The sequence below is a fragment of the Pteropus vampyrus genome, unplaced genomic scaffold (genome assembly GCF_000151845.1).
Source record: "Pteropus vampyrus isolate Shadow unplaced genomic scaffold, Pvam_2.0 Scaffold4, whole genome shotgun sequence".
Lineage (NCBI taxonomy): Eukaryota > Metazoa > Chordata > Mammalia > Chiroptera > Pteropodidae > Pteropus > Pteropus vampyrus.
The window spans coordinates 763,874-790,312 of NW_011888785.1; the positions used below are offsets into that span (position 1 = coordinate 763,874).

The following is a 26,439-nucleotide window of genomic DNA, read 5'->3' on the forward strand; positions in this document are numbered from 1 at the left end:
GGCATAGACAATTTACATAACTTGTCCAAAGTCCTAAAACTATTAAGTGGCAGAGTCAGATTTCAACTTTCAGGGTCTCCAGAGCTCATAATCTTAATCATTTTGCAATTCTACTTCTCAGGATTGATTCTCATAGCAACTAACTTTATAATACTTATGGTTATCATGAATTCTCATAAATTAATTCATTTAGACACCATAGGCAATAGTGGTGAATAAGTACATTTAGGGTTTCAGAAATGAGTCATTGTTTATGTAGATATCATATAAATAATGTTTATTGTTCAGTACTTAGATTATAGTTGTTCATTGAGTATTAATATTAAAAATGGTATTGCTACATCAGAATAAACATTATTTTAGGTAATAAAAGAATTGGTATTTTAAATTTTTATACATTTATATCACAAACATTCCATTTTCATTTTCTTTACATTTTGAAACTCTTTAACCTATGACTTAATAATGAGTTTTGGTTTAGTTATACTAAAAAATAAAGATGTTACTTCAAAGAAAGATCTTAGTGTAGTAGTTTTTAAGAAAAAATAAGCTAAATTTGACCAGTTATTTCTTTTTATTGTTATACTTATTAGTTTGAAAATACTGAATTAACAACTTCATAAATTATTAAGTCTACTGTGGAATGAAAATCATGCAAATTCAACTGGCAAATAACACTTAACTTTTATTTTTTGAAGGAAAATATGGCCTAATATGAACTAAAATTGAAATCAGGCAGTTTTTAAATCAATATAGGATTAAATTTTCAAACTTTTCTTTTCCTGTCATTGCTTTATATTATGTCTTTAAAAATGCTTATGTTAGCATTGTGGGGAAAGCTAGGGTTTTAAATGTGAAGTTTTAAGTTTAATGAAGAGATGGAGGCTAATAACTTTCTAAATTTCCTAACTCGTGAAATAATATTGACATCAAAAATATAATAAAAAATCTGAAGAAGTAAAATAAACCAAAAAGTGTTGAGATTAGTTGTCAGCAGAAGACCGGTTAGAAAGAAAGTTGCCTTCTAGGTCAAGAGAAGCCTTGGCCAGAATGAAGAAGTTAGCTAGAGCCCAGTCCCTATCACTTATATTATGAAAAAACAATGTGAGACCCAGTAGGGCAGATCACCTGGTATATAGAAATGTGGATCCTAAAAAACAAGAATTTGCCAGTAAGTTTCCATTATTAACATGCCTCCTCTTGACTGCCCACATGGTCCATCTGTGAGGATGTGGTATGTAAATGGAATGGGTTTATTTGTGTATCCCTTTATTCAGCATACAATTATTGAGTGCCCACTGTGTCCAGGCACTGTGTTAGGTGCTTCTTACACAGTAAGTTTCAACTAGCTTCTGCCTAGCTTCTAAGAACTTCCACCGTATGACCTTCATTAACCAATTCTTTTCCATCATTCTCCAATACTCATCTTTTCTCGCGGAAGCCTGTCTCGTTTAAATTTAGTTGCAAATCAAGTTCCTTCTTTCTCACCTCTCTGTTGCTGTTCCACCTACTTAGACTTCTCCTCCTTTTCCACTTTCGAACTGCTGGTCTTCAAGGCCTCTTCATGCAACCTTCCATGAGCAATCTAGTTTCCCCTCTCCCCATCCATCTTGCTTATTTCTTCAACTTGTAACATCTGTATGCATAATTCTGCATTTTGCCTTTGAAGTCTTTAGGTAGGGATTATGTGTTATATTCGTGTTTTAACAACAACGACAAAAATCACAATATATAGAATCAGATTGTTTTGAATCTGCCACATACAAGCTTTGCAGCCTGTTTGTAGGGTGATTGGCAAATATAAGTGCTATGTACCCATTAGTTCTTAAAACTTTCATCAAATTATTTAGCACAGTGCTGAGGAATATTAGATACACTGAATTTCTTCACTGAGGAACTACAAATAAACCTTGGTTGCTTTGTGAAACCTAACATTATAATTTAGGACTTCTGTTTTCTAGTGTGGTATAATCTCTGATGAGTTAAAAATAAACCCTGCTAACATAATGGTATGTCATGTAAACATTACCTGTGACATTGCAAGTGAATAATATAGACCTTGTTTTGCCATTAGTTCAGCATGTGTTCCTTTTTCCACCACCACCCCATCTTTTATGGTCACAATCAGATCTGCACTTCGAATAGTGGAAAGTCGGTGTGCTACTACAATTGTAGTCCGACCTTTGCTTGCCTAAGGAAATAAGCATAAAAAATAAGTATAAAATTAGTAGAAATAAGAAATTCTCCAATATTCCAGAAGATTACTTGTCATCTTTTAAATATCAAAGAATCTTATCTTTCATATAGAAATTTGGAAACATTAACAGGTTAGAAAGGCCAAAAGAAATTAAAGTAAAAAGAAAGTCAGAAAGTTAATAAGATTCCAAATTGGTAGATTTACAAAATGGTAGTATCTTAGAACTAGTAAGGAAACTAAAAACCATTTAATCTGAGCCACCTCAAAACTGTCTGGCTATTAATAATTAAAAATAACTAAGTAACTTAAATTCACTATTTCTCATTTTCTTCATATTTACAATGGGGATGTTACTTAACTAGTTGGGTACAGATATGTTTTTAACTTTTTTACAAGTATCATATATATATGGAAAAGTACACATCAGTGTACAGACCATTGCACTTTTACAAACTGAATACATTCAGATACACAGTACTCAGATTAAGAAACAGATCATTACTAGCACCCTGAAACCCTCTCAGGCTCTCTTCCAATCACTTTACTGCTCACCCACACCAATGGTAACCACTATCCTGACTTCTAACAACACATTCTTTTTTTTTTTTTTTTTTTGGTATTTTATGTAAATGGAATCATGTACTATATACCCTTCTATGTCTGGGCATTTTTGTTTAACATTATGTTTTTGAGATTCATCTATTTTATTGTATATAATTGTTGATCATTCATTCTTATTAGTGAATAATATTCTATTGTGTGAATATACCACAATTTATTTATGCATTCTGCTCTTTTTTGCCAAACAGATTTTTAAAGTGGTTGTCCTGATTTATAAACCTCCAAAAGTGCAGGAGAATTTTGGTTACTCTATATCCTCAATGACACTTGATCTTGGTACTTTGTTTGTTTGGTAGGTAAGTACTATCATATTGTGCCTTTTACTTGCATTTACCTAAAGACTGATAACACTGAACAACTTTTCATATTGTTAGTGACAATCTGGATTTTCTCTCTAGTGAACTATAGGTTTTCACTCATTTTTCTATTGGAACTGTCTTTTTCTAACCAACTTTCAGGAGTTGTTTATATATTCTATATATGAGGGCTTTGTTATATACTATATTTTACAATTATTTTTTTCCTTCTAACCAGTGTCTTTTGATAAACATAATTTAAAAATTTTAATGGAGTCCAACTAATCAACTTTTCTCTTACAATTTGTGGTTTTTGTGTCCTGTTTAAGAAATCTTTACCTATACCAATGCTGTGTGGATGTTTTTATATCTTTTGTCTTACAATCTTTATCATTTCACTTTTTATATATTTGGTCTATAATTCATTGGAAATTGATTTTTGTGTGATGTCAAGGAGGAGTCAGTGCATATAGTATTAGCCCCTTATCCAAGGTTTTGCTTTCTGTGGTTTCAGTCACCCCCAGTCAACTATGCTTTGAAAATATTAAATGGAAAATTCAAGAAAAAACAATGCAAAAGACATTTTGAGAGACTGTATTTATATAACTTTTATTATAGTATATTGTTATAATTGTTCTTTTTTATTATTAGTTTTTGTTGTTAATCTCTTATTGTGCCTAATTTATAAATTAAACTTTATCATAGGTATGTATGTATAGGAAAAAACAGTATATATATAGTGTTTGGTATTATCCACAGTTTCAGGCATCCATTGGGGGCCTTGGAAAATATTCCCTGCAGATAAGTGGATGACTGTATGCTTAACCAATTGTCCTAGCATCATTTTTTGAAAAGAACATCTATTCTCCATTGCACTGCAGTGCTGTCTTTGTCATTAAATCAGGTGGCCATTATTTTGTGTCTATTTTTGTATTCTGTATACTGTTCTACTCAGTTTGTCTATTATTGAACCAATAGTACATTGTCTTAACTACCATAGGTTTAAAATAGGCCTTGATATACATTAATCTAAATCTTTAAGCTTTATTGCTCCTCTACAAGATAGTCTTGACTATGTAGTTTTTGTAAATGCCTAGCGCCATAACCGATACTTTTGGCACACAATAGGCACACTAAAATTTTTCTGGGTATTTAAGAACTGATAGCTAATATTATTACTATTAACACTACAGTATTGGTATATTACTGACATTTACTTTTATTGTTCTTATTTTTATTCTTATCTATTACAGAGAAGGGAACTGGAGCTCAAAAGTTAAGAGGCTTGCTCAAAACTTCATTTAGTCATGGGAAGGACTGGTACTAGAATCCGGCATGGTGTTCTCCATTCTCTGAAAAAGGTCTCTCTATTGCAGTAGGTATTCTTGATGAAGCAGAGTAGTATTTCTTTCAAACTCTTCTATTCCAAATCTATAACAGAAGGAAACTTCTCAAATCAATGGTGATTAAGATTAAATAATAATGTGGAAACATTTATGACAAAATCTTATATGGAAAATGCAGGAAAAATGTATGAATCTGTTATCACTATGTTAAAAATATATCCATAGAAAAAGGCACCTATATATAAATATATCAGAATATTAATAGTACCTATATTTAATTACTGGGCCTGTAGGTTATATTCTTCTTGCCTTAGTTTTCTCAATTTTATTTAATGTACATGTATTTTATTTTTGTTTAAAAACAAGAAAGCTAAAATACTTTGGAAAAGTATGTTCTATTTTTAATAGCTTTTGTTCCTATGAGTAATATATATATATATATATATATTTATATTTATATATATATATATTTATATTTATATATATATGCATACAAGCAACAAATAGATGCTATTATGAAAAACTGAAAATAGTTACACTTATGATTGAAGGTTTTTTATTATTATTTTTATAATACTTTATTTAAATAAAAAAAGGAGAAAACTATATTCTGATATATTTGGCTTATGTTAAATTGATTAAAGTATCATTCCAACTGGGACACTCTTGAGTGGGACAAAAAGAGTAAACTGGAACTTTGTCAGGACAACTGGGAGATATGGTCATGTAATTAGAACTTAAAACCTTCTGAATTCATGGTCCAGCGTCAGGAAAGTGAAAGAGGAATCATATATCACTCAGTTTACAAATGGCAATAGAGAGGCGGTTACCATTTAAATTGGGTGTTCTATCTGGACTTTAATTGTTAAAATTACTTAGGTAAATAGGACTGTGGATGGAGACACTATAACTCATCAAAACTAGGCTTCTACATTAGGCAGATATTATAATTAATTTTTGTTTCTGAAATATACTCATCTGTAAATGTCATACATGTATAGTTATATCAGGAATATATACATACATATATACATATTCAATATATTATATACATATACCTAGCCGATAAGTGTCTGTACGTGTGTATATATGCATGCACATTAGGAATGAGGAATATTGCCTAAAGTTCAGAAGTGAGGCTAGGTCACTGTAGTAGAGTCAGTTTAAAATTCTTCTGAGTTGTGGTGGCAGTAAAGAGACCATTGATTGACTGGACCAGTTTCATGGGCATATGAACTGTGCAATCACTCAAAGCCCCATGCTTAGAAGGGTCCCGCTGTTGGCTTAATGCTCTGCTGCTATCTAATAATTTTTAATAAATTTTGAACAAGAAGCCCACATTTTCATTTTCCACTGGGCTCTATAGACTATGTGACTGGCCCTGAACACTGGTAAAGGTAAAAAGGTTTCCATGCAGGTGTACCAAGCATGGATATTAGGAGAGTCCTCTAAACAGGTGAATAATAATAATTGGTTTAAAAAGGATAGTTTAACATCTATCCAAGGCAGGGTCCCTTCTTGTCATGACCTCAATAACATTCTAATTATCAGACTCAAATTATTTTTCGAAGCATCTAAATTTATATTATATTTAACCTATATCTCTTGTCACATAGAGTAGGTAGAATAGTTATTTCTGCCCTCTCCAGCACTACCTGTGTTTCAGACCTCTTTTCTAGAAACATGAGATAATCAAATAATATGACTGGCACAAACATTTCCCTTGATTTTTTTTTTAGTTTGAAAGCAGATCATTACATTACATGAATAGCTAAGTAATTTTTGTAAACAACAAAGAAGATTAATGATATAGCAATGGATTCCACAAATTTCAATAAAAACTTATATTATAGTTTGCTCTGACATATATAATGATGAATGTAGCTCTTAATGTACTACATGCTAACCAAGCATGAATTGTAAACAATCTCAAATATAGACTATAGAGTATATCATGTTTATAAAAGAAAATCTAATTTTTAATAATTTCATCATTTATGTTCTCCGGAGTCACAATTCCTAGGTTTGAATCTTGTTTCTGTCAATTTCTAGATTTGCGATCTTATACTAGTTACCTAACCTCCCTGAGTCTAGTTTTCTCATTTGTTAAATGAGGAAAATTATGCTACCTATATTTTGAGGTTATTGTAAAGATTAATGTTCTTAGTACTATGCCTTGTACATGGAAAGTTTATAGTCAATAATAGCTTTTACATCATTAATTAAATATCTTCAAGCTGCATACCCTCAACTATTTACTGAGGGCGATTCGAAAGATAAGTTAAGGTTTAAGCCCTTGAGAGAGCTAATAAAGGAGGCAGAAACATAATTATAACATAAAAATATTACAGGGGCACGGAAGTGATTAACTGTCTAGTTGAAAAGAAAAAGAATGCCAAAATCGAAGATTTTGAGAAGAGTCTTAATGAATAGATAAAAGTTTGCCATGTGGGAAAAAGAGAGGGGGGACAATTATAATAGAGGCTATAGCAAGACCAGGAAGTTGGTTCCAAAAGAACATGGTATTATGGAGAATACTGAGGTTCACATGTAGCAGAAATTGTGGAAAACGGAAGTTTTGGGGCTAGGAATAGAATTTAGGTCTAGTTCATGTAAAGCAACGCTAAGGAGTATTTCTTCTGTAGGGAATAGAATTTACCAGAGGTTTCTGAACAGGGGAATAATGTACATAAATAAAATTTGTTCTTTAAAAATTACCTATCATTGTTTATATATAGACATAGAATTTTTAAGGTCTTTTTTCAACACTTGGATTCTATTTTTTTGTATAGGCTGATCTTATCACATTTTTGAGATTTAAGAGGCTGCAAAATAATCAAGGTAAAAATGATTGATGCTGTAATAAATAACTATAGACATAATAGTTTGAACTGTTTTCATTGCTTTTTTTCTCTTTTTACTCAAGACAACTGAATATGTATATAAATTTTAATTTCAGATGATGCATCACTAGTCAGTTTTGTTATCTTTAAAAAAGAAGGAAGGCCATAGAAATTGTCATCCATCAATAAGCCAAACGGTATTACAGGTTAATTATTAACTACTGATGAAAAAAACAATTCTTAATTTTGAGAATATCTTATATTTTAAAAACTATTAGAGTTCGAAAGGTTCCATAACTAACATTTCTCTATTGGGTTTTGCTTACATAGTCCCGTGAGCCGATGGGGAAAACATGCTTATTTCCCTCTGAGGGAAGCTGAAGTTCAGATAAGTTAAGCAAGTGATGCCAGTCTACATAGGAGGAAGGTAGGTAACAATGGTGAAACACAACTCAGGTCCTTTTAATACTCAAAGTCTACAAACCGTGCCGTATCTTTGTGAGATGTCTTCCTGTCAATGTGACTAAAGCCCTTTGCACTGACTGCTTCTAACACCTTACAAATTTTCTCTTCCTGTACCTTATACCAGCACTGAGGGTAGGCTTTTATGCAAGTGTACACTTTTGTAACAGTTTTATACATGAACAAAGTAGATCTATTTAAATCCCTTCTGTTGAAATGCAGATAATGGTGAGAATTACCGATCCTTAATAGTGATCTTAAAATACCGAGCATACATAAGAAAGAGCCATTTTTGATTCTATAACATATACTTCATTTAAATAATGTTTATAAACTAACCACTAATATTTTTATGTACGATTTCAAAATGAAAAAAATGAGTGATTTCTAAATTAAAAAAAAAAAATTAAGAATATTGGAAAAGGTTAATACCAAAGCAGTGCCTCAAAAAATGAGGAGTCAATTGTGTAAAATAAAAGATTCTGCTTTCAACCAACATGGAATATGAAGGATAAGATTTCTCTTCCCACCCAAAACCAAGAAAATGACTGGAAAAATATATGGAAAAATGTTTTTCAAAACACAGAACATTATTAGGCAATGAAGCATGGTGACCCAGAGATACATGGAACACAAAAGGTGAGTACTCCATCACTACTAAATCATAAATGTGGCCTAAAACTGATGTACTAGCCATAGGAAACAAACAAACAAACAAATCAGCACTAATTGTTTCAGACTTAAAACATAGAAGGGATTTTGGAAGCAAGGTCTCCTAGAAAATTGATCAAAGAAATTTGAGGTAATGCTTTGTCTTTTAGTAAGAATTACTGTAACGATAAGAGAAGTAATGCAATCTACTCCACTGTCTTTTTCAGATGCTTCAAAGTAAGTGTGGTAGGTTTTCAATATGGCTTTGTTGCTATTATTTCTTCTAGAAAGTACCATTTCCTAGCATCTCCTCTCCTCCTTCACAGTTTATACAAAACTAAAAGCCAAACAATTAGGTATTTGACCAAAGAAATGTCAACAGGAAGACAGGTCTCCACTTGACACTTTGCTGGCATTTTTCAGATTACTTCACAATTCCATGCACAACCATAAATCACCAGGTAATTAGCTTGGACTTTGAAATAGAGGGTGCTTTAAAACATTGCTAGGCAGAATTGCTAGGGCAGAGATAAGGGCCTAAAGAGACCAGCTAACTTCTCATCAGTGGTGGTAATGGGCCTTGAATAAAGGTGGGCAACAGGAAAAGAAAGAACTATGCAAAGCTGTGAGCATTTGAGAGGGCCTGCATTTGACTGCTGGGTCAATTAACACGGATAATATACTTTCTGGAGAAGCCTGTAAACTCAAAGTTTTAGTATCCCACAGCAAGTGTGGGGTGGGAAACCTATGAGAACACAAGTTCCCACTGACTGCCAGTTAGAAGTTTGCCTCAGGAAGACTGGGGCCCATTGATGATATATGCTTGATGATGCAGTCCTATGGTCTTCAAACTCTTTCTTTTTTAGCTGAAAAATCCTTTCATCAAATGAAAGTGCATGTGGAAACTTGATATATTTAAATAAACCATACAGATTAATGGGTAGCTGTTCTTTTAAATTGAGAGTGGGGGAATCCTACCTGCTCATCCACCCCACCACCTCGCCTTTTTTCCACTCCTCAAGAGGCTCCTTGAAAATCCTAGTTCCCAAGTGCTCCAAGAATACAGTCTGAAAAAACTCTCACTACTCTTATGAATTTCCACCTCCTTTAGCTGCGAAATTTTAGCTGACCATCTGCTATAAGGTCTCTATGGTAGTTACATGGAAAATACAGGCTTTCTGGTATCTTAACTACTCAGTAAGATGTTGAAAGCCAGGTGGCTTGGCATTCTTCTGAGCCAACACTGGTTCCATAGCTGAACAATGTGAAATTACTGTCAGGTCTCTCCACCTGTCCAAGAATGCTATCTCTTTTGTAAAATGGGATGACAAATAGCAAAATATCAGGCACTTAGAAGCCTGATATTTCGCTCCTCAACCCCTTTTTTTCATTTTGCAGGAATCTACTCATGTGAATATATATGCTTAGGATAAGAGCCTTTATAAAGGGAAACACATTTAATATCTAACTCTTTGCTGAGATGAGGCCATGTGTACTACCTAATTAGTAACGAGGAATAATACTCTATAGTACAATGGTTTCTTTCTATAGCCTGAAATCTCTTCATTCTCACTTGTAAATAAGTTATCAAGTTAGTAATTGGAAACAATAAAATTATTTACTCATTTAATATTTTTGTCCTTTATTTAACTTTATTAATAAGCTAATATTTGTGGATAAAGTTACAAAAAGTAAATGATGAAGTGGTGGGTAAGAAGACAAAAATGTTACAGTATTAGCTCATCTTTCTTCTAAGAGGCAATAATATTTTACCTACACCAGAATGCCGACCAATAAATAATACATTACAGATGTCTTATTTAGTAGCAATTAGAAAAAAATCAATATCTTATATAGGAATTTTCCTTATTTGTGGGGGAGGAAAAACAAGAATAATTCAAATTTACAGAAATCACTAAGATACTTATCCATATCATAGAAAAATATTTTACTATATTTTAAGGCTTTTTATTATATTTTTAAGACTTTGAAATGTCCTGCTAAGTAAAATGATGTAAATTCATTTGCAAAAGAAAAATATAGTATCTATACATATACATAATGGGATTAAAATAAGCAGCTTAAGAGGATAAAAATGAGTCTATTATAAGCCTACATGAGAGCCTCAATTTGGGGTATGGTTTGACTTTCTTTCCCAAGAGGGCAGTATGGTTTTGGAAAGAGGTTATATTTTTTTTCAAAAAAAATTCTGTTAAATATGTATAACATAAAATTGACCATTCTAACCATTTTTAAGGGTATGGTACTCCAGGATCTGAGAGGCTAATTCTTTCCATATCACTATTCTTTTATACTCAGGCTTAGATTGTTATTCTTTTTGTGTGTGTGTGGTAAAATACACATAAAATTTTAACAAATTTCTAAGTGTACAATTAAGTGGCATTAAGTACATTCACATTGTTGTACATTCATCACCACTACCATCTTCAGAACTCTTTCTTCATCCCATACTGAAATTCTGTGCCCTTTAAACCATAACTCTCAATTCTCCTTTTCTCTCAGCCCCAGGTAACCTCTGTTTTACTTTCTGTCTATGAATTTGACTATTCTAGGTGTCTCAGATAAGTGTGAACGTACAATATTTGTCTTTTTGCATCTGCCTTGTTATTTCAGTCAGTATAATGTCCTCAAGTTTCATTCATGTTGTAGCATGAGTCAGAATTTCCTTCCTTTTGAAGACCAAGTACTACTCCATTGTATATATATATATACAGAATTTTGTTTATCCACTCACCCGTTGGTGGACATTTGGGTTGTTTCTACCTTTTGGTTATTGTGAATGATGCTACTGTGAACACTGATGTACAGATATTTGCTTGAGTCCCTGCTTTCAGTTTTGGGGGTAGATATCCAGAAATGAAATTGCTGGATCATGTAGTAATTCTATGTTTAATAAGAAGCTAGTTTTGAAGAGTGATCTAGATTCAGACTTAGCTTCAGTCCCTAGCAGATGTACAGTCTCGATGCAGTATACCATGATGGTTACGTGAATGAATTAGAGGGTTGACAGTCTGGTCCAGGTTCTGGCTTCACTGTTGCCCAACTGTTACTCAGCTTCCCTGCGCTTCAGTGTGCATGTCGGCAAAGTAGGAGAATAAATGTTCTTATCGCATTGGGTGGGTGGGTTCTTGTAAAGATTAGCTATTATTATCCATTTATTACTTTATTACAACTAAAATAACAATTTATAAATGGTTTCAGGGGGCCTATGAATTTGTGTACAGTGTGTTTATAGATTTTCCTGAAGAGTTACAGTGGTTTATTTTTCTCTTTCTTGGTCAGATTCTCAGGGGGCCCTGACCTATTGAAGGGGAAGAAGCACTACCCTAAAAGAAATTAGTGGCCTATAATTTAACACCAAGCCTTACACATGTGAGTTTGGTTAAGCAGGTTTATAAAATGTCCCATGATCCTTGGGGAATGAGGTAGTTATTCTCTATGTTATCTTTGTTTTCTTGGCTAAATTCCAGCCAAGGAAATCCCCTTGCAAAAATCCCCTTTCTGTTCCCAATTATTACAGTGTTGCTACAAAAAAGAAAAAGAGAAAAAGAAAAAAGAAAAAAAGTTCCAGAGAGCAAGATATTTAACTGACGTAGATATACCAAAATATGTGTGAGTGTGTACGTGCAATAATTAACCTAACTTCAATTTTGGAGAACCATTTTTTAGGGCTTAATAAAGTAACCTACGGCTTACTGTAATATACCAATTTTCTTATTGTTCAGTTTTCCAAGTAGTGTAAATATAATGTAAGGGGCCTCGGAAGAAGAGCAACAGAATGCATCATACTGGTAAAGAACGGTGCTGATAAAGAAAAGCCCATGAGGGTTGCAACAAAAGCAGTTCTATCTCTTCAAAGAATAAAACTGTGATAGAAACACTTCCCTCATAATTAGCAAAGGGCCTTTTTAAAGGTTCCCCATTGATGTGGTGTAGCTGAACCTTCCTTAATTATAATTATTCCTTAGATTTGCATACCACCTTTAACATTTCAAAGAGCTTTCACAGGCTTTATTCCAAAATGCGAGTGGGCTTCCTCTGCTTCCCCAGCGACCTGCAGATGTTCACTGCCATGCCTCCTCCTAACAGGACAGCCTGGAAGCCTGCTACATTGGCGTGCCACATTCACACCACAGCACAGTGCACCTCATTGCCTGTGGCATAAATCTTTATCCACTGACTCTAGAATCTCCTCTTTAATGACATTAATGAAGCAAAACTAGTTTTTAGCAAGCTTAAATTAAGAAATCCAGAAAAGAGCACTTCAGGCCTTGGAACTGTTCTGTATCACACTCATTCAAAATCCATTCAAAAAATATTTATTGGCTATTAAGGGCCAGGTATTATTCTAGTGCTGGGGACACTGCAGTTAATCACTCAAAGCCTTTGCCACCAGAAAGCTGACATTCCAGTGGAGAAAGAGAGACAACAAAATAAAAAAATACACACATAGTAAGCTAGCTGATGAAAAGTGTTATGGCATGTTTCAAGAGCAGCCAATGTGGGGGAGAGTGGTGGGATTTGAGATTCCAGAAAAAGTTTGGCACCTAACTCCAGAGATCCTCGTAGCTTTCTGTAAGGAAGTTGGCTTTTATTTAGAGTGAAGAGTGAGATAAGGAGCCACCGGAAGATCTAAGCAGAAGCATGAGACGATCGAATTTACATTTTAACAGTATCCCCCTGATGCTGTGTTGAGATCAGACTGAATGAAGAGGGCATGGACTGAAGCAGGGAGTTGGTTACTGCAATAATCCAAGTGAGGACAAGAGTCATAGTGCCTGCATGTCCCTTTTTAATCAAAACCCGCCCCCTGCCCCAGGAAACTACTGATTTGATTATTAAAAAATAACTATAGATTAGTTTCACTGGTTCTAGAACTTCATATAAAAAGACAAGGGGGTAATGGAGAGACGAGGTTGTGAGGAATATGTGAAGGCTGGGCATGGAGAGAGGTGGATGCACCAGTAAGAAGGAATACATTTTACTATTCCTTCTTTGATTGGTTAGTGGCTTATGTGATATTTTGAGCTGTAAAAATCTCCTAACTGTTGTGAGTTAGGCTGTGTCATGCAGTCTAAGATTTATTTGACAGATGAGCAGAAATGAGACTTGCTGGATGCCCTACCTACTTAGGTAGGGATCTCTCTGAAGGCTTGATTTCACAAGCTACGTGGTGGGTGTACAGGACTCATGGAACTGGGTTTTCATTACCTTGTCTATATTTTAACTCTCTTCTTTGCCGTGAGTTGAGTTGTTTCTCAATAAACTGAGGCATATATAATTAATCGAATTTACTGTGCTACTTATCACTCCATTTGTTACCATTTATTCTCCCCCCACAAAAGACCAGTAAACACTACTTAAAGCACTTTCACACCTATACATTTCTATAATATTTAATCCCTTACTTCATAAACTGAAAAACAATAACAGTAAATAAATTTTTTTAAAAAACCTTAAATTTCCCCATAATTCTGCTACACAACTGTTATTATTTTTGCATATGTTGCTTTCATTTTTGTTCACGTGTATACCTATTTTATATAATTAGAATCATAATTTACATTTTTTTGCATTCATGTCTTTTCATTTGATATTGATTTCATTTTAACCAGTAGAAAAAAAACCTTTACATATTAGTTTATCATATCGCCAAGCAACCGTTTATTTTAAAAGTCTGAACGAGTTTTCATAGCTTGAAACGATTAAAATATTGCATGACAAGACAATGGGAACAATATTTAACCTTTAAACAACTCCGGAGCCTATTATGATATCTTTCCAAAAATCATATACACGTATATCAATTACAGCTCAATAAAACTGGAAAAAATCTTATATAACTTAAGAGATAGTTATGTTAAGTGTAATCATTTTTAGCACATTCAAATCCTGAGTAACTAAACATCACTATTTTAAAACACAATTTGAGGGCATTCTATAGGTAGAGCCTTGCCCTAGACATTAAGTATAAAAAAGTGACTAAAGCATCAGCCACGCTCTTGAGGGTGTCATTGTTTCTTCTCCACCCAAATGAAGCAAATTAGCAAAGTGTCCATGAAAAACATAGATTTTTCATATCACTTGTTTATTTTACAAAAATAAGAAATATCATGTGTAACATGTGACACATGAGTTGGAAACAAGGGTGAAGTACTTACACAATCTGATTTACACTAACTAATGAGCAGTGGGCACTCGTCTGCCAGTATCCATTTCTGGTTCCACAAAGCCAGTATTTAAAAAGAAAAGTGTGTATTTCTTAGAAAAACAATAGTACATTTTTAAACAAACTCAAAGTAAAATATGCCATTAAGCCTTCTGAAGGCTCTGGAGGCCATGATTAAAAATAAGCTTTGGCCACTGAAAATAGTATTTGATGGTTTTATACCACTGCTGTCAACCACTCTTCCAGATGCAGTGCAATTTGGTAAAGGGTCATGACTGCACCGTGGCCATGAAACATGTGCAGCTGCCTGCAGTAAGCAGGAGGTCAGTGTGACGTCTGAGGGCCCAGGACCTTTGGGGGAGGATGGTTCAAGTTCAGGTCAAACCACACTACATGCTTCTCTTACTTGAGGTGAAATTAAGTTAAAATGAATACTCTGCAGTTGCTCTAAAGTAGAAAAGTATTCAGAGATGAGAATCCCACAGGTGCTTATGGAAAAGGCAAAGGTGGATGTAGCTAGAGTCACAACGGTGGTAGTGGCGTGGGGTTACTATGGGGAGATGAAAATTGCAGACCCACTGGAACGATGTATATATGGGATGATTGCTTAGATATCATCCATACTTTTAGCACCAATGATAGCATCTTCTTCTCTTCACGAAATCACTTCCTATAACTATCACATGCACCCATATATTAAGGAGGGCTTTAAACTTAATAAATAGTTGACTATAGAGCTATACTTTCTTGTATTTAAAAACAATGCTGAACCAGGAATATGAAAATAAGAAATGTGCCTGCTTACTTACCTTCTCCAGTGCAGCTTGGACAACTGATTCACTTTCTGTGTCTAAAGCAGATGTAGCCTCATCTAAGATCAGAATCTTTGGGTTACGAACTAAAGCTCGAGCAATCGCGATTCTCTGTTTCTGTCCTCCACTCATTTGAGCTCCTTTTTCCCCTACCAAGGTATTACATTTCTAATGAAAAATAGGAAAGAGCACAGAAACAGAAGGTGGCATGATCAAATGATTAGAAAAGAAAATGACAAATAATCATTTATGTTTTAATACCAGCTTAATAACTACCTCAGTCTGGCTGATTTTGACCTTTGATTTGTTCTTTGTAAAAATAAACAACTATTTTAAAAAAAGAATCTAGTGAAGAGAGGACCTAAAAAAAATTTGGCGAGGGCTAAAAAAATGAGAACATATGTTAATCAAGAATTTTTAGAAAGATTAATAATAATTTGAACCAATTTTCAAAGTTTTTAAAATATTTTTAGAATATACCGATATCTTTAAAAGAAAACTGTAATACAAACATATATTAACTACTATTCCTGGATATTCTGAAAAATAGTATGAAAATATTACTGCAAAAACAAACTTCCCTCAAAACTTTTTTCAATTTTGAGAGACTTTTTAGGTCTTCTTTTACTATTATTTTTTTTTTTTGCATAGCATCTTTAACAATGTAGATATTTTTATATAGCTTAGGTTGGAGGTAACTTCTAGAACTAATGAAGGATGGTTAGTAATATTCTTTTGGATTAAGTCCCTGATCCAAAGTTCATTTCTTCAAGGACGTAAATTTAAATATTCTTTCAAAACCTTTAATTTCTAGAGTGTAACCTTCAAATTTATAAATCTTATTGAGGAATAATTTAATAATTATGCATCTATAAACATTATACACCCATAAACATTATGTACTCAATAAAATGCACCTATTTTAAGGATACAGTTCTATGAGTTTTGACAAATGTGTATACCTATACCATCACGACCCCAACAAAGATATAAAACATTTCCATCAATCTATAAAGTTTCCTCATGACCCTTTCTAGTCAACCCACATCCTGCCTAAGGATGACACTGATTTGATTTTAATCACTAGAAATTAATTTAATTAGTTCTAGAACTTCATATGAATGGAATTATACAATGTATAATTTTAAAAAGACTTTTTAGAAGACAGTTTTAGGCTCAAAGCAAAATCGAGAGGAAGGTAAAGAGATTTCCCATATATCCCCTAGCCCACACATGCATAGATGCTCTCATTTTCAATATCCCCCACCAGAGCTGTACATTTGTTACAACTGATGAATCTACATTGACACATCATAATCACCCAAAGTCCACAGCTTACATTAGAATTCACTCTGGGTGTTGTATATTCTATGATTTTGGACAAATGTATAATTACTTGTATCCATCATTAGAGTATCATACAGAGTACTTTCACTGACCTAAAAAATTCTCTGTGCTCTACCTATTCATCCCTCCCATTTCCCCAACCTCTGGCAACCACTAATCTTTACTCTCTCCATAGTTTTGCCTTTTTCAGAATGTCATATAGTTCATACAGTATCTAGTCTTTTCAAACTGGCTTCTTTCACTTAGTAATATACATTTAAGATTTCTTCACATCTTTTCATAGCTTGAAAGCTCATTTCTTTTTAGTGCTGAGTAATATTCTATTGGGTGGAGGTACCACAGTTTATTCATTAACTTACTGAAGGACATCTTGGTTGCTTCCAAGCTTTGGCAATTATAAATAAAGCTGCTATAAACATCTGTGTGCAAGTTTTGTGTACATATATGTTTTTAATTCCTTTGAGTAAACACTAAGGAGCACTATAGCTGGATAACACGGTAAGAATATATTTAGTTTTGTTAAGAAACTACCAAACCATCTCTAAAATGGCTATACCATTTTGCATTCCCACCAGCAATATCCTTGCATCATTAGTTGGATACATGCGCGCGTGCACCTACACACACACACACATCTAGTACCATTTGTTGAATAAGAGTTCCTGCTGCTTCACATCTTTGCCAGCATGTGGTGTTGGTGTTGCTAGTGTTCTGGATATTGGCCATTCTAAATTGAGTGTAGTGGTATCTCATTGTTTTAATTTGCATTTCCCTAATGACAAATGATGTGAAGCATCTTTTCATACGCTTATTGTCATCTGTATATCTTCTAAGTTGTCAAATTTACAGGCATAGCTTTGTCAGTAGTACTCCTTTTAATGTCTTTGGGGTCAATAGTGATGTACCTTTTTTCTGTCCTGGTATTGGTAGTTTCTCTTCTTTTTTGATGTTTCTTCATCATCCTTGTTATAGTTTTACTGATTTTATTGATCTTTTCAAGGAACTAGATTTTGGTTTCAGTGATTGCTTCTAATGGTTTTCCATTTTTGATTTTACTGGTTGTACTCTAATCTTTATTATTTCCTTCCTTATGCTTGTTTGGGGTTTAATTTACTCTTTTCACTCTAGGTTCTCATCTTAGTTTACAGGTTTTAGGCCTTTTTTTCTAAAATAAGCATTTAATGCTGTAAGTTTCTCTTAAGGCAGTGCTTTAATTGTATCCCACAACTCTTGATACACTGCATTTTCAGTTTTATTTCATTCAAATAGTTTTTAATTTTCCTTGAAACTTCTTTGAGCCATAGAATATTTAGAAGTGGGTTATTTAATTTTCCAGTATTTGTGGATTTTCCAGATATATTTCTGTTATTGATTTCTATGATTTAATTCTATTATGGTCTGAGAACATATTTTATATGTTTTCTTTGAAATTGCAAAGGTTTTAATTTTTATTATTAATGGCCCGAAGTATTGTTTATCTCAGTGAACATTCCATGTGCACTTGGGAAGAATTTATTCTGCTGTTTTGGGGTAGAGTATTCTATAAATGTCAGTTAGATCTAGTTGATTGATAATATTGTTTTGGTCATCTATATCTTTGCTCATTTTCTGCCTATTTGTTTCACAGAATACTGAAGAGTTCAACGAAAACCGTGGATTTGTTTATTCCTCTTTTCAAATTTTTGCCACATGCATTTTGAAGCTTTTCTGAAATTCATAAACATTTAGATTGTGTTTTCTTGCCTGTAGATCATAGTTTCCTATTTCTTTGCATGTCTAGTTATTGTAGAATATATACTGAATTCTGAGTGTGATATGTTGGAGAGATTCTGAATTTGAAACAATGAATTTTGAAAAAATGTTGATTTTTGTTCTAGTAAGCAATTCAAATACTGACTTATCATCCTGAAATTGTGTAATCTTGGTTTTATGCTTTGCTGGGGTGAATCTGAAGAAAGTCTTGAAACTTGGCAGGACCCAATCTCCAGGTTCTGTTTTCTTTGAGGATCCTGTCCTGGCTTGGTTTTAGGATTTGTTAGGGCAGGTCTAGAGTCAGCCTTACTCTAAGGTGTGGTCTTTACTCCTAAGATGTAGCTTTTATTGGTGTCTCAGCTATATGCCTGAGGTATTAAAAGGTATTAATGTGATTTCTCCACTCTGGCCGGGCCATGTCCATCATCCTGCTTGACTTCTAGTATCTCTGTTCTCCTCTCAGCTTTGTAGCAGCTGATCTCTGGGAGGCCTTGGGTAGTCAGTCCTCAGAAAAAGATTCCCAAGAGATGCCTACATGGACTTCTGCCTCCCAGCTCAACTCCACAGCTCTCATTGCTTCTCCTTTTGCTTACACTGACTTGAAATTCTCTCTCTGCCTTTCACCTCAGTGGGACTGCTATGTTCTGTCTGGATTCCAGTTTACAGAGACGTAGTTAAAAATTTGTTCCTAGACAGAATGCTATAAATTCACGAACTTCCTTCCTCTCAGGTATCACAATTCTGTGCCACCTTTCGTCCAATGCCTATAAACAATTGTCCTGTGCCTCATATATTTTACCAGTTTTATGGTTGTTAACAGGAAAAGGACAGCAAGTATCAGTTAATCCTTATATATTAATTAAAAATATATGTATATTGTAAAAGTACCATAAAAGTAATGATATTTATTTTTGAGCATAACTTTTACTAATTTTTCACCCATATAAATTAACCACTTTTGGAATTTTTATTTATTATTGTGTTTATTCTTATATTTCTGGAATTTAGTTTCCATCATCATAAGCCAGTCTCTCTCTCTTTTTGGGGGGGAGCAGAGGGGAGGAAAAATGAAATCTTATTTATTTTTTAAAACTACTAGAAAAATGTATCATAGTCCTGAAATGGCAGACAGATTATATTATCATTTCAAGTAATAAACTGGTAAAAAGACAACAAGGTCCTTATCAAAATGGTAAGGTGCCAGAACTGGATAGGAACACTGCATGTTGCAAAGGCCCCAGGCTAAAGCGCTGTTTGGTAATGGGGGGCTGCCCCTCTTTTGCTCTAAAGGAGCCACAGCTCACCTCTGAGTTGCTTACTTTTTTTGCCTTGACTTTTTTATCACCAAGGAATTGTCTCAGTGGAGTTGTTATTTCAGAGCACTAAGTAAGTAACGCTGGATTTAAGTTTCATTCCTGAAAACCAGTTTTTTTCCCAAATCTAGTACTTCATAACTCTCTTAATTAAGCAGCCAACAGTTCTTTTTTTTACTGTTAATTCCTGGATACTGGGATGCAGCATAATAAAAACTCTCTTTTCCTTCAAAGGAGAGTGTCACTGTAAGATTGTCCTGTCACTCTGCTGTAGATGGCCTCAGGACCCATCATGGTAGCCAATGAGAGGGAAGGTCTGCATCCCATACCCAGTATGACATTGCCTCTTAGGTTTTTGGAGGGTCTCCAGGCTGAAAGATGTAATGTGTGAGAATTTTAAGAAATGCACATCCACATCTTGATGGCCAGAAACAGATATCCAAATGAACCTTTCAAAATTCTTATTCAAACTACCTCTCCGAACTCCACATCTTAAATCAACTTCATCCCCTGTATATAAAACAAAACCAAGCAAAGCAAAAGACCTAGGAAACTTTTTCCCCTTCTAAATTAATGACCTCATAGCTTTTGTTTTACAGTTTATAAAAAATGGTGTGGTAATGATAAACCAATATCTTTAATTTGTTCTTTGGATCATATCTTTAGGATTTCACTATTTTATTTATAGCAAAGGATTTTTTGCGTAAATATTGGACTTTTAGTAAAAGCAAGTAGTAGCTCACATGGTATAATTTAAGAGGCACCAGAAAGCTCCCTAATTCCAGTGGGAAACTGAAGATCATTGGTGTTTTGAGGAAAGGAAGTCATTATAAGTGTCAAAACGTCAAAGAAAGAGTCTGTGTTTTCCCAAACCATAATACAAAGAATGACCTCAAGTCTTTAATAATTTTGCTGTCCTAATTATGATCCTAAATAATGGGGATAGGAGGTAATTACTAGCATAACAAAAGTTCTTTTTTTAAAGCAAAACAAAAGTAAGAACAAAATTACTATGACCCAACAAGTGGAGTTTTAAAATATATCCATTAAAATAAGCATTTTTCTTAGCGCTGACTTTTGGAATGGTGGAATTTTATCTTTTAATTTCAAATCTCATTCTTTCATTTTTCAAAGAGTGCTCCCACAACAATTTCAGGCGATACTGAAGAACAAATCTTTGAGAAATGTAAATAAATGGTTTTACAGCTATTAATTCCAAATACCCATTAGGATCAGATGTGTTCTACTACCAAGAATTTTAGTTTATTACATCCCTTTCCAAGTATAATTTTACATTTCTTGTCCAATATTAGTTCTGTGTGCTTCTAAAAATGATCTTAGTTTTCCTTTTGCCTTACCACAGAACCAATCTGAATATCCTGTGTGACATTTCCACTCCTAGCCACAAGATGGCCTTGAAAATCAACATTTTTGCAGATATTTCTCAGCTTGGACAGACGATTTTGTCTCATATAATCTTTGTTATATTTTAACATATCCATCATTTTTTTCTTTTCTGTTTACAATGAGAACCAATTAGAACTAAGTATGATTTTTAAAATTTACCTTACAATGATGCATTTCTTGTTTTGGTTGTTACTAAGCTTTCTCATTTATGGATGTTTCATCTAGGATAACCCCCAAATTAATCGCACCCCCTACTCTGTAGAAGTTACTGTTTTGTTACTTCATTTTGGAATACTGTAGTGCTTTAGTTCTTAGCTAAAGACATAGGCCACACAGTGTACTTACATTGGGAAACTCCATTATAAAATCATAAGCATTTGCTTCCTTTGCTGCTTTCTCAATCTCTTCATTGGTCACACCATCTCGTCCATATTTAATATTGTTATTAATAGTAGTTCCAAACAAAACAGGCTCTTGGCTTACTACTCCAATATGTTCTCGATAATGCTGCACATTTAAAGTTCTGATGTCGTTACCATCCACTGTGATCTGCCAATCCATAGGAATGAATCACATTGCGATGCCTTTCATTGCATTGGGTTTAGAGTCTTTTCTACTAGTCCAAAACATAAGCTGAGAAGCAGGGTATTTCAGGAATCAAAGACTGACTATATTTTGATAGAATGTTTATAGCATTTATATTGTTGAGACTTTTTCTGGTAGATGAGAACCAACAAACTCTCAAAAAAATTGGGTTAGGATCTTGCCACGTCACCTAAATATCTTTACTCTAAGACTCACAAATCAGGTATTATATATATACCCTAGAAGCCACAAATGTTACCACATAGACACATGTAACAAACTTCAGTTTTGTTAAGACTCTGATCTCTGCATTTATTCTAGGAAATATTCTTCTGTACTTCTCTTCAACACCCACTTCCCTGCAAAAGGCAAGAGTGTCTTCTATTCATTGCTATATATAATACTAAATGGATGCTGTCTTCTCCACAGATAGTGCCATTACCCATTACCTCAACATATTCCAATACAGAAACAAATGTTTAATAATGATAACTCAGAGTCTCACCAACTCTGGTATTCTGTGTGGGCATGGGTATTCTATGCAACTGTTTTATATATGGAATGGTTATCCAAAAATTTATTTGTTCAATATTAGCATAGATATATAAGTCTAAAATACTCTAAATGTAGACATAAGAAGTCAAATTTAAGTAAAAACAGGCTATAGGAGAGTAACAGTTGGAAGTTTGAAGAGAATCATTAAGAATTATGCTTTTTGTAATGATCATAGTCTCGTTCTCTCTGCCCTGTACAAGGGTGAGAAAGTTAAGTGCACCATTACAGATGACAGGAAAAAAATGAGAGAGCGTATTCTCTATAGATATCATTCTTCTGGGATGTTTTGAGAAACTGAAAATCTTGGTAAATTCTGGATACTACAAATTACTATTATTTTTCTCCACAGCATTTAATGCCTTCTAACTTGCTATATAACTTACTTATTCTATTTGTCTGTCTCTATTTATTAGAATGTAAACTTGATGAGGGCAGAGGTTTTTATGCTTTGTTCACCAGTATATGCCCAGCACCTAGAATAGCGCCTGGTACATAGTAGGTGCTCAATAAATATTTGTTGAATAAATGAATATACAGGAAAGAAAACAATAAAGTTTCTCTCCCAGCTCCACTGTTAAAAATTAAGTTGACATAGCTGTAAGATCTTTGTAGCAGGTGGCATTTCCAAGCCTCATTGTGTGGACTGTGCATAATTTCGCTAGGTGCACTTACAAAGCCGTCGTCAGGATCATATAACCTCTGCAGAAGTTGGACAGCTGTACTCTTCCCACTGCCGTTGGGGCCAACCAAGGCTACTGTCTCTCCAGACTTAATTTTGAGATTCAGACCTTTCAGAATCTATTGGAATGTATGTGAAGAAATTCCATAAAACTAGGATAAGTGAGAATATGATTGACATATTTTCAGAAATTTAATGTAATTAACATAAAATAAATTATATGTAATAATATAATGTAATAATATAAAATAAATTCTTTTGCGGTACCTAAAAACAAATTTAAATATTGTTACATTTGTTTCATATACATGTATAACGATAACCTACATAATTTTGGAAAATAATCATAAAAGAATCTCTCATCATCTCTCTATATAAAGAGGAAATCAAAATTAAGAGTACTCATTGAATATTAACGAGCCACAGCAAACTGTTTATATTTTCAGCTGAAATACGTATATGAATTTCACAACTACCTTTTAATTTGCAACAACTGATGAAATCTTGCCTTGTATCTTTGTGAGCTATTTAAGGAAATTCTTTCTTAGAGTATATTTAACATTGTTGCAAATTACATTCCAAAGTAGAACAATGGTCAAAACTCCAATGTCACCACAAAAACAAACAAACAGTCAAACAAACAAAATAAAAGGTAAAAACAAAACAAAACAAAAAAACAACTCCTCAGGAACTCCTATTAATGGGATTCCACCAATAGAAACTCTCCCTCTTCTAGCTGTGGATCCCAGGAGACATTTCAAACTGGAGTTTGCTACTGGCATTTAGTGTCCCAGGGAACAGCAATGTGAGAGAAACCTCACAAATAATTACCCTCCCCAAATGACAATAGCAATCCTGATGAGAAACTCTCACCTATCTTTGCTTGCATTTGTATGTATTCAGCTCCAAGTATAGGAATCTTTCCTTGGATTCTCTCACTTTGATCTCTCCTTTTGTAAAGAAACAGACTCTTTAAATGGCCAAACATAAAAGCTTCAAAGGGCTAAGCAGAGGAAAACTCTCTAAAGGAGGTGAGAAATTGGGGACCCCCAGTGGGAATACCTCCTCTCCCACCTGCACTTTTACTCTAGAGTGATTTCTGTTTTGTTTATTTAAAGTGGGTGGTGGACTTTTTAAAAAAATTATTCATTCTTCGGCTTAACAAAAAGGGCTATGTTTCAAAAGTTCATTTAAAAAATAGTTGTTTAAAACCCAGAGAGCACTTTACTATGCAAAATAATAGCACAACTGGTGCTTAAGTTTCCAGGAAGCCAACCCAAGTGTGGTTGCAAAATGGAGTCGAAATACTCTATGTTAAGAAAAATGGTAGAAGACAACCCTATTGCAAGGACGGTAATTAAATAACAAGAAATTTGAAAAAAATCAAGAGCTTTGAAAAGAGAATTTCAATCAAAGACTTAGAAAAAATATGAAAGTAGGAGTAGGTGCATCTTTTTTTGATGCAAATTATGCAGGGGATATTTGGATACTTTAAAAGGCATTAGAGATTGATAACATTAGCAATTTTAGCAATTTCACTTAAAATCATGTGCTCCTTTTTCTATGAAACAGGTATTTATTGGTAATTACTCTTTGCAATCTTTAACTACTCTTTTGGAAAGAAGAAAACAATAGAAGAGACAGATACATTTTCACAAGAACTTGTCAAAGGTTGAATGACAGAGGGAAGAGGATAAACTTGGTGCTGCGTATGCATGCATGCGTGTTTGCGTGTGTGTTGCACGTGTGTGTGGAAAAGTGAAGGAAGAAGTATCTGAGGAACAAATGCCTGTGCAGTGTAAGCCCTAGGAAAGGGAGAAGCGAAAGCACAACATGTGCCTAATTCTCTCAAGTTGGAAACTAGATTTAAAATGATTTGTCTTCAGTTAGGTAATATCCAGGAACCACCAATAGGTGGCACCATCAATCCAAGACATCTTGATGTGCTCCCAAACCCAGAGGGAAGGAATTCCAGGGAACTGAAAACACTTTAGTTGGTTGGATATAGAAAAGAAGCTCAAAATGTGCTAGCTGTTCCATAGTTATGGACTGATCCTTCCTCTTCTCTCCCCTCTCCTCACCTCCCCTCCTCCCCTCTCCTCCCTCTTTCTCTTCTGCCACCCCTCAAGCAAAGTAGCAAAATCTTGGTCCTAAGTATCTCATAGGAGAGCTTAGCCCAGTAGAAAATAATATCAGAAAATTGTATAATGCTATAATTAAACTAGCCTACCTTAATAGATGGTCTCGATGGATAACTAAAAGAAACGTTTTTAAATTCCACAGTTCCTTCTATGCATTCCGGTTTATATCCTGTTGTTGAAAAGTTATCTATAGCGGGTTTCTTGGAAAAACAAAGAGGACATTATAAACCTTCAAGGGACTAAGCTGACACTATATCCTAAAAACAGTTTTAAGATGGTTTTCTTTTACAATGTTTCCCTTTTTGCTTCAGAGTGCATTGATTTAGACATGAAGGTTTTAATGAAACAATCTCCTTGTAGAAGAATTAACCATCTCTCTTTGCATAGCCAATTGCTCATCTTTTTGTTTTAGTGAAACGAGTGTGCCTGCTTTTTGGTTTCCTTGCAGTAGTGTTACTTATCTTTCAAAGCAATTAGAAAATCTTACCTTATCAATAACCTGGAAAATATTAAAGGCGGCTCCTCGGGCTATAGTGAAGGTTTCAAAGTTAGGGGCTGCTGTTCCAATGCAATAACTACTGTGGATTACACTGAAGAAAACCTTCAGGAACAAAAACATAGTAATAGTTATTCCTTCTCAGTTATATGAGAAAGACAATCGAATGAAGTGTATACTTGGTTGAGACACATAGAGATATTAGAAAAATTAGATAGGAGAGAATAAAAGCCGCTGCCAAATATAAAGGAAACACAAGTTAACCCAAGTATACTTGGCCTTTTCTTATTGTAGAAAAGCTTTTGATTGTCCCATAGTTTTGTCGTTATCACCTTCTCGGAAGTCTATGAAGGAAAACTGGCTTACTGAGGAGTGCTGGCGTACATAAACCTGGCTGAGTGAGGAGGTGAGTTACACTCTCCTTCCTGGTCAATCCTTAGAGCTTTAAAGAGAAGGATGTATTAGATTTCACTAACTTAGAGACATTGTACTATTTCAGTCCAAACTTTTCTGAATTCTTATATTACTGGACACCCATTTTCAGACAGACATGGCTCTGTAAAAAAACAAAGAAGGAAAGAATCCCACAAGCTAGGTGCTGTTTTCCCTACTTGAGGAAACAGGTTTAGCAAGTCATTTGCCCAAAGTCACAAGGATGTGCCAATTCCTTGTACCCAAACTTCGTTTATATGAAATAAATGGATAGCTTAAAGTCTTAACTATGAAAGTCTCAAATTCAGAAGATG

General features: G+C 34.1%; 1 protein-coding gene across 1 annotated transcript in view; it reads right to left on the minus strand.

Annotated features, from left to right (window-relative positions):
* Positions 1–26,439, minus strand: part of ABCB5 (ATP binding cassette subfamily B member 5) — an 83,647-nt gene that overhangs the window by 39,380 nt on the left and 17,828 nt on the right. Inside the window, exons 9-14 of the mRNA XM_011364480.2 lie at positions 25,685–25,798; positions 25,287–25,397; positions 23,050–23,175; positions 21,583–21,786; positions 15,416–15,586; positions 2,030–2,191 (exon numbers count right to left, since the gene is read on the minus strand). Of these exons, the coding sequence (XP_011362782.1) occupies positions 2,030–2,191; positions 15,416–15,586; positions 21,583–21,786; positions 23,050–23,175; positions 25,287–25,397; positions 25,685–25,798 (888 nt within the window). The remainder of the gene's footprint in view (positions 1–2,029; positions 2,192–15,415; positions 15,587–21,582; positions 21,787–23,049; positions 23,176–25,286; positions 25,398–25,684; positions 25,799–26,439) is intronic.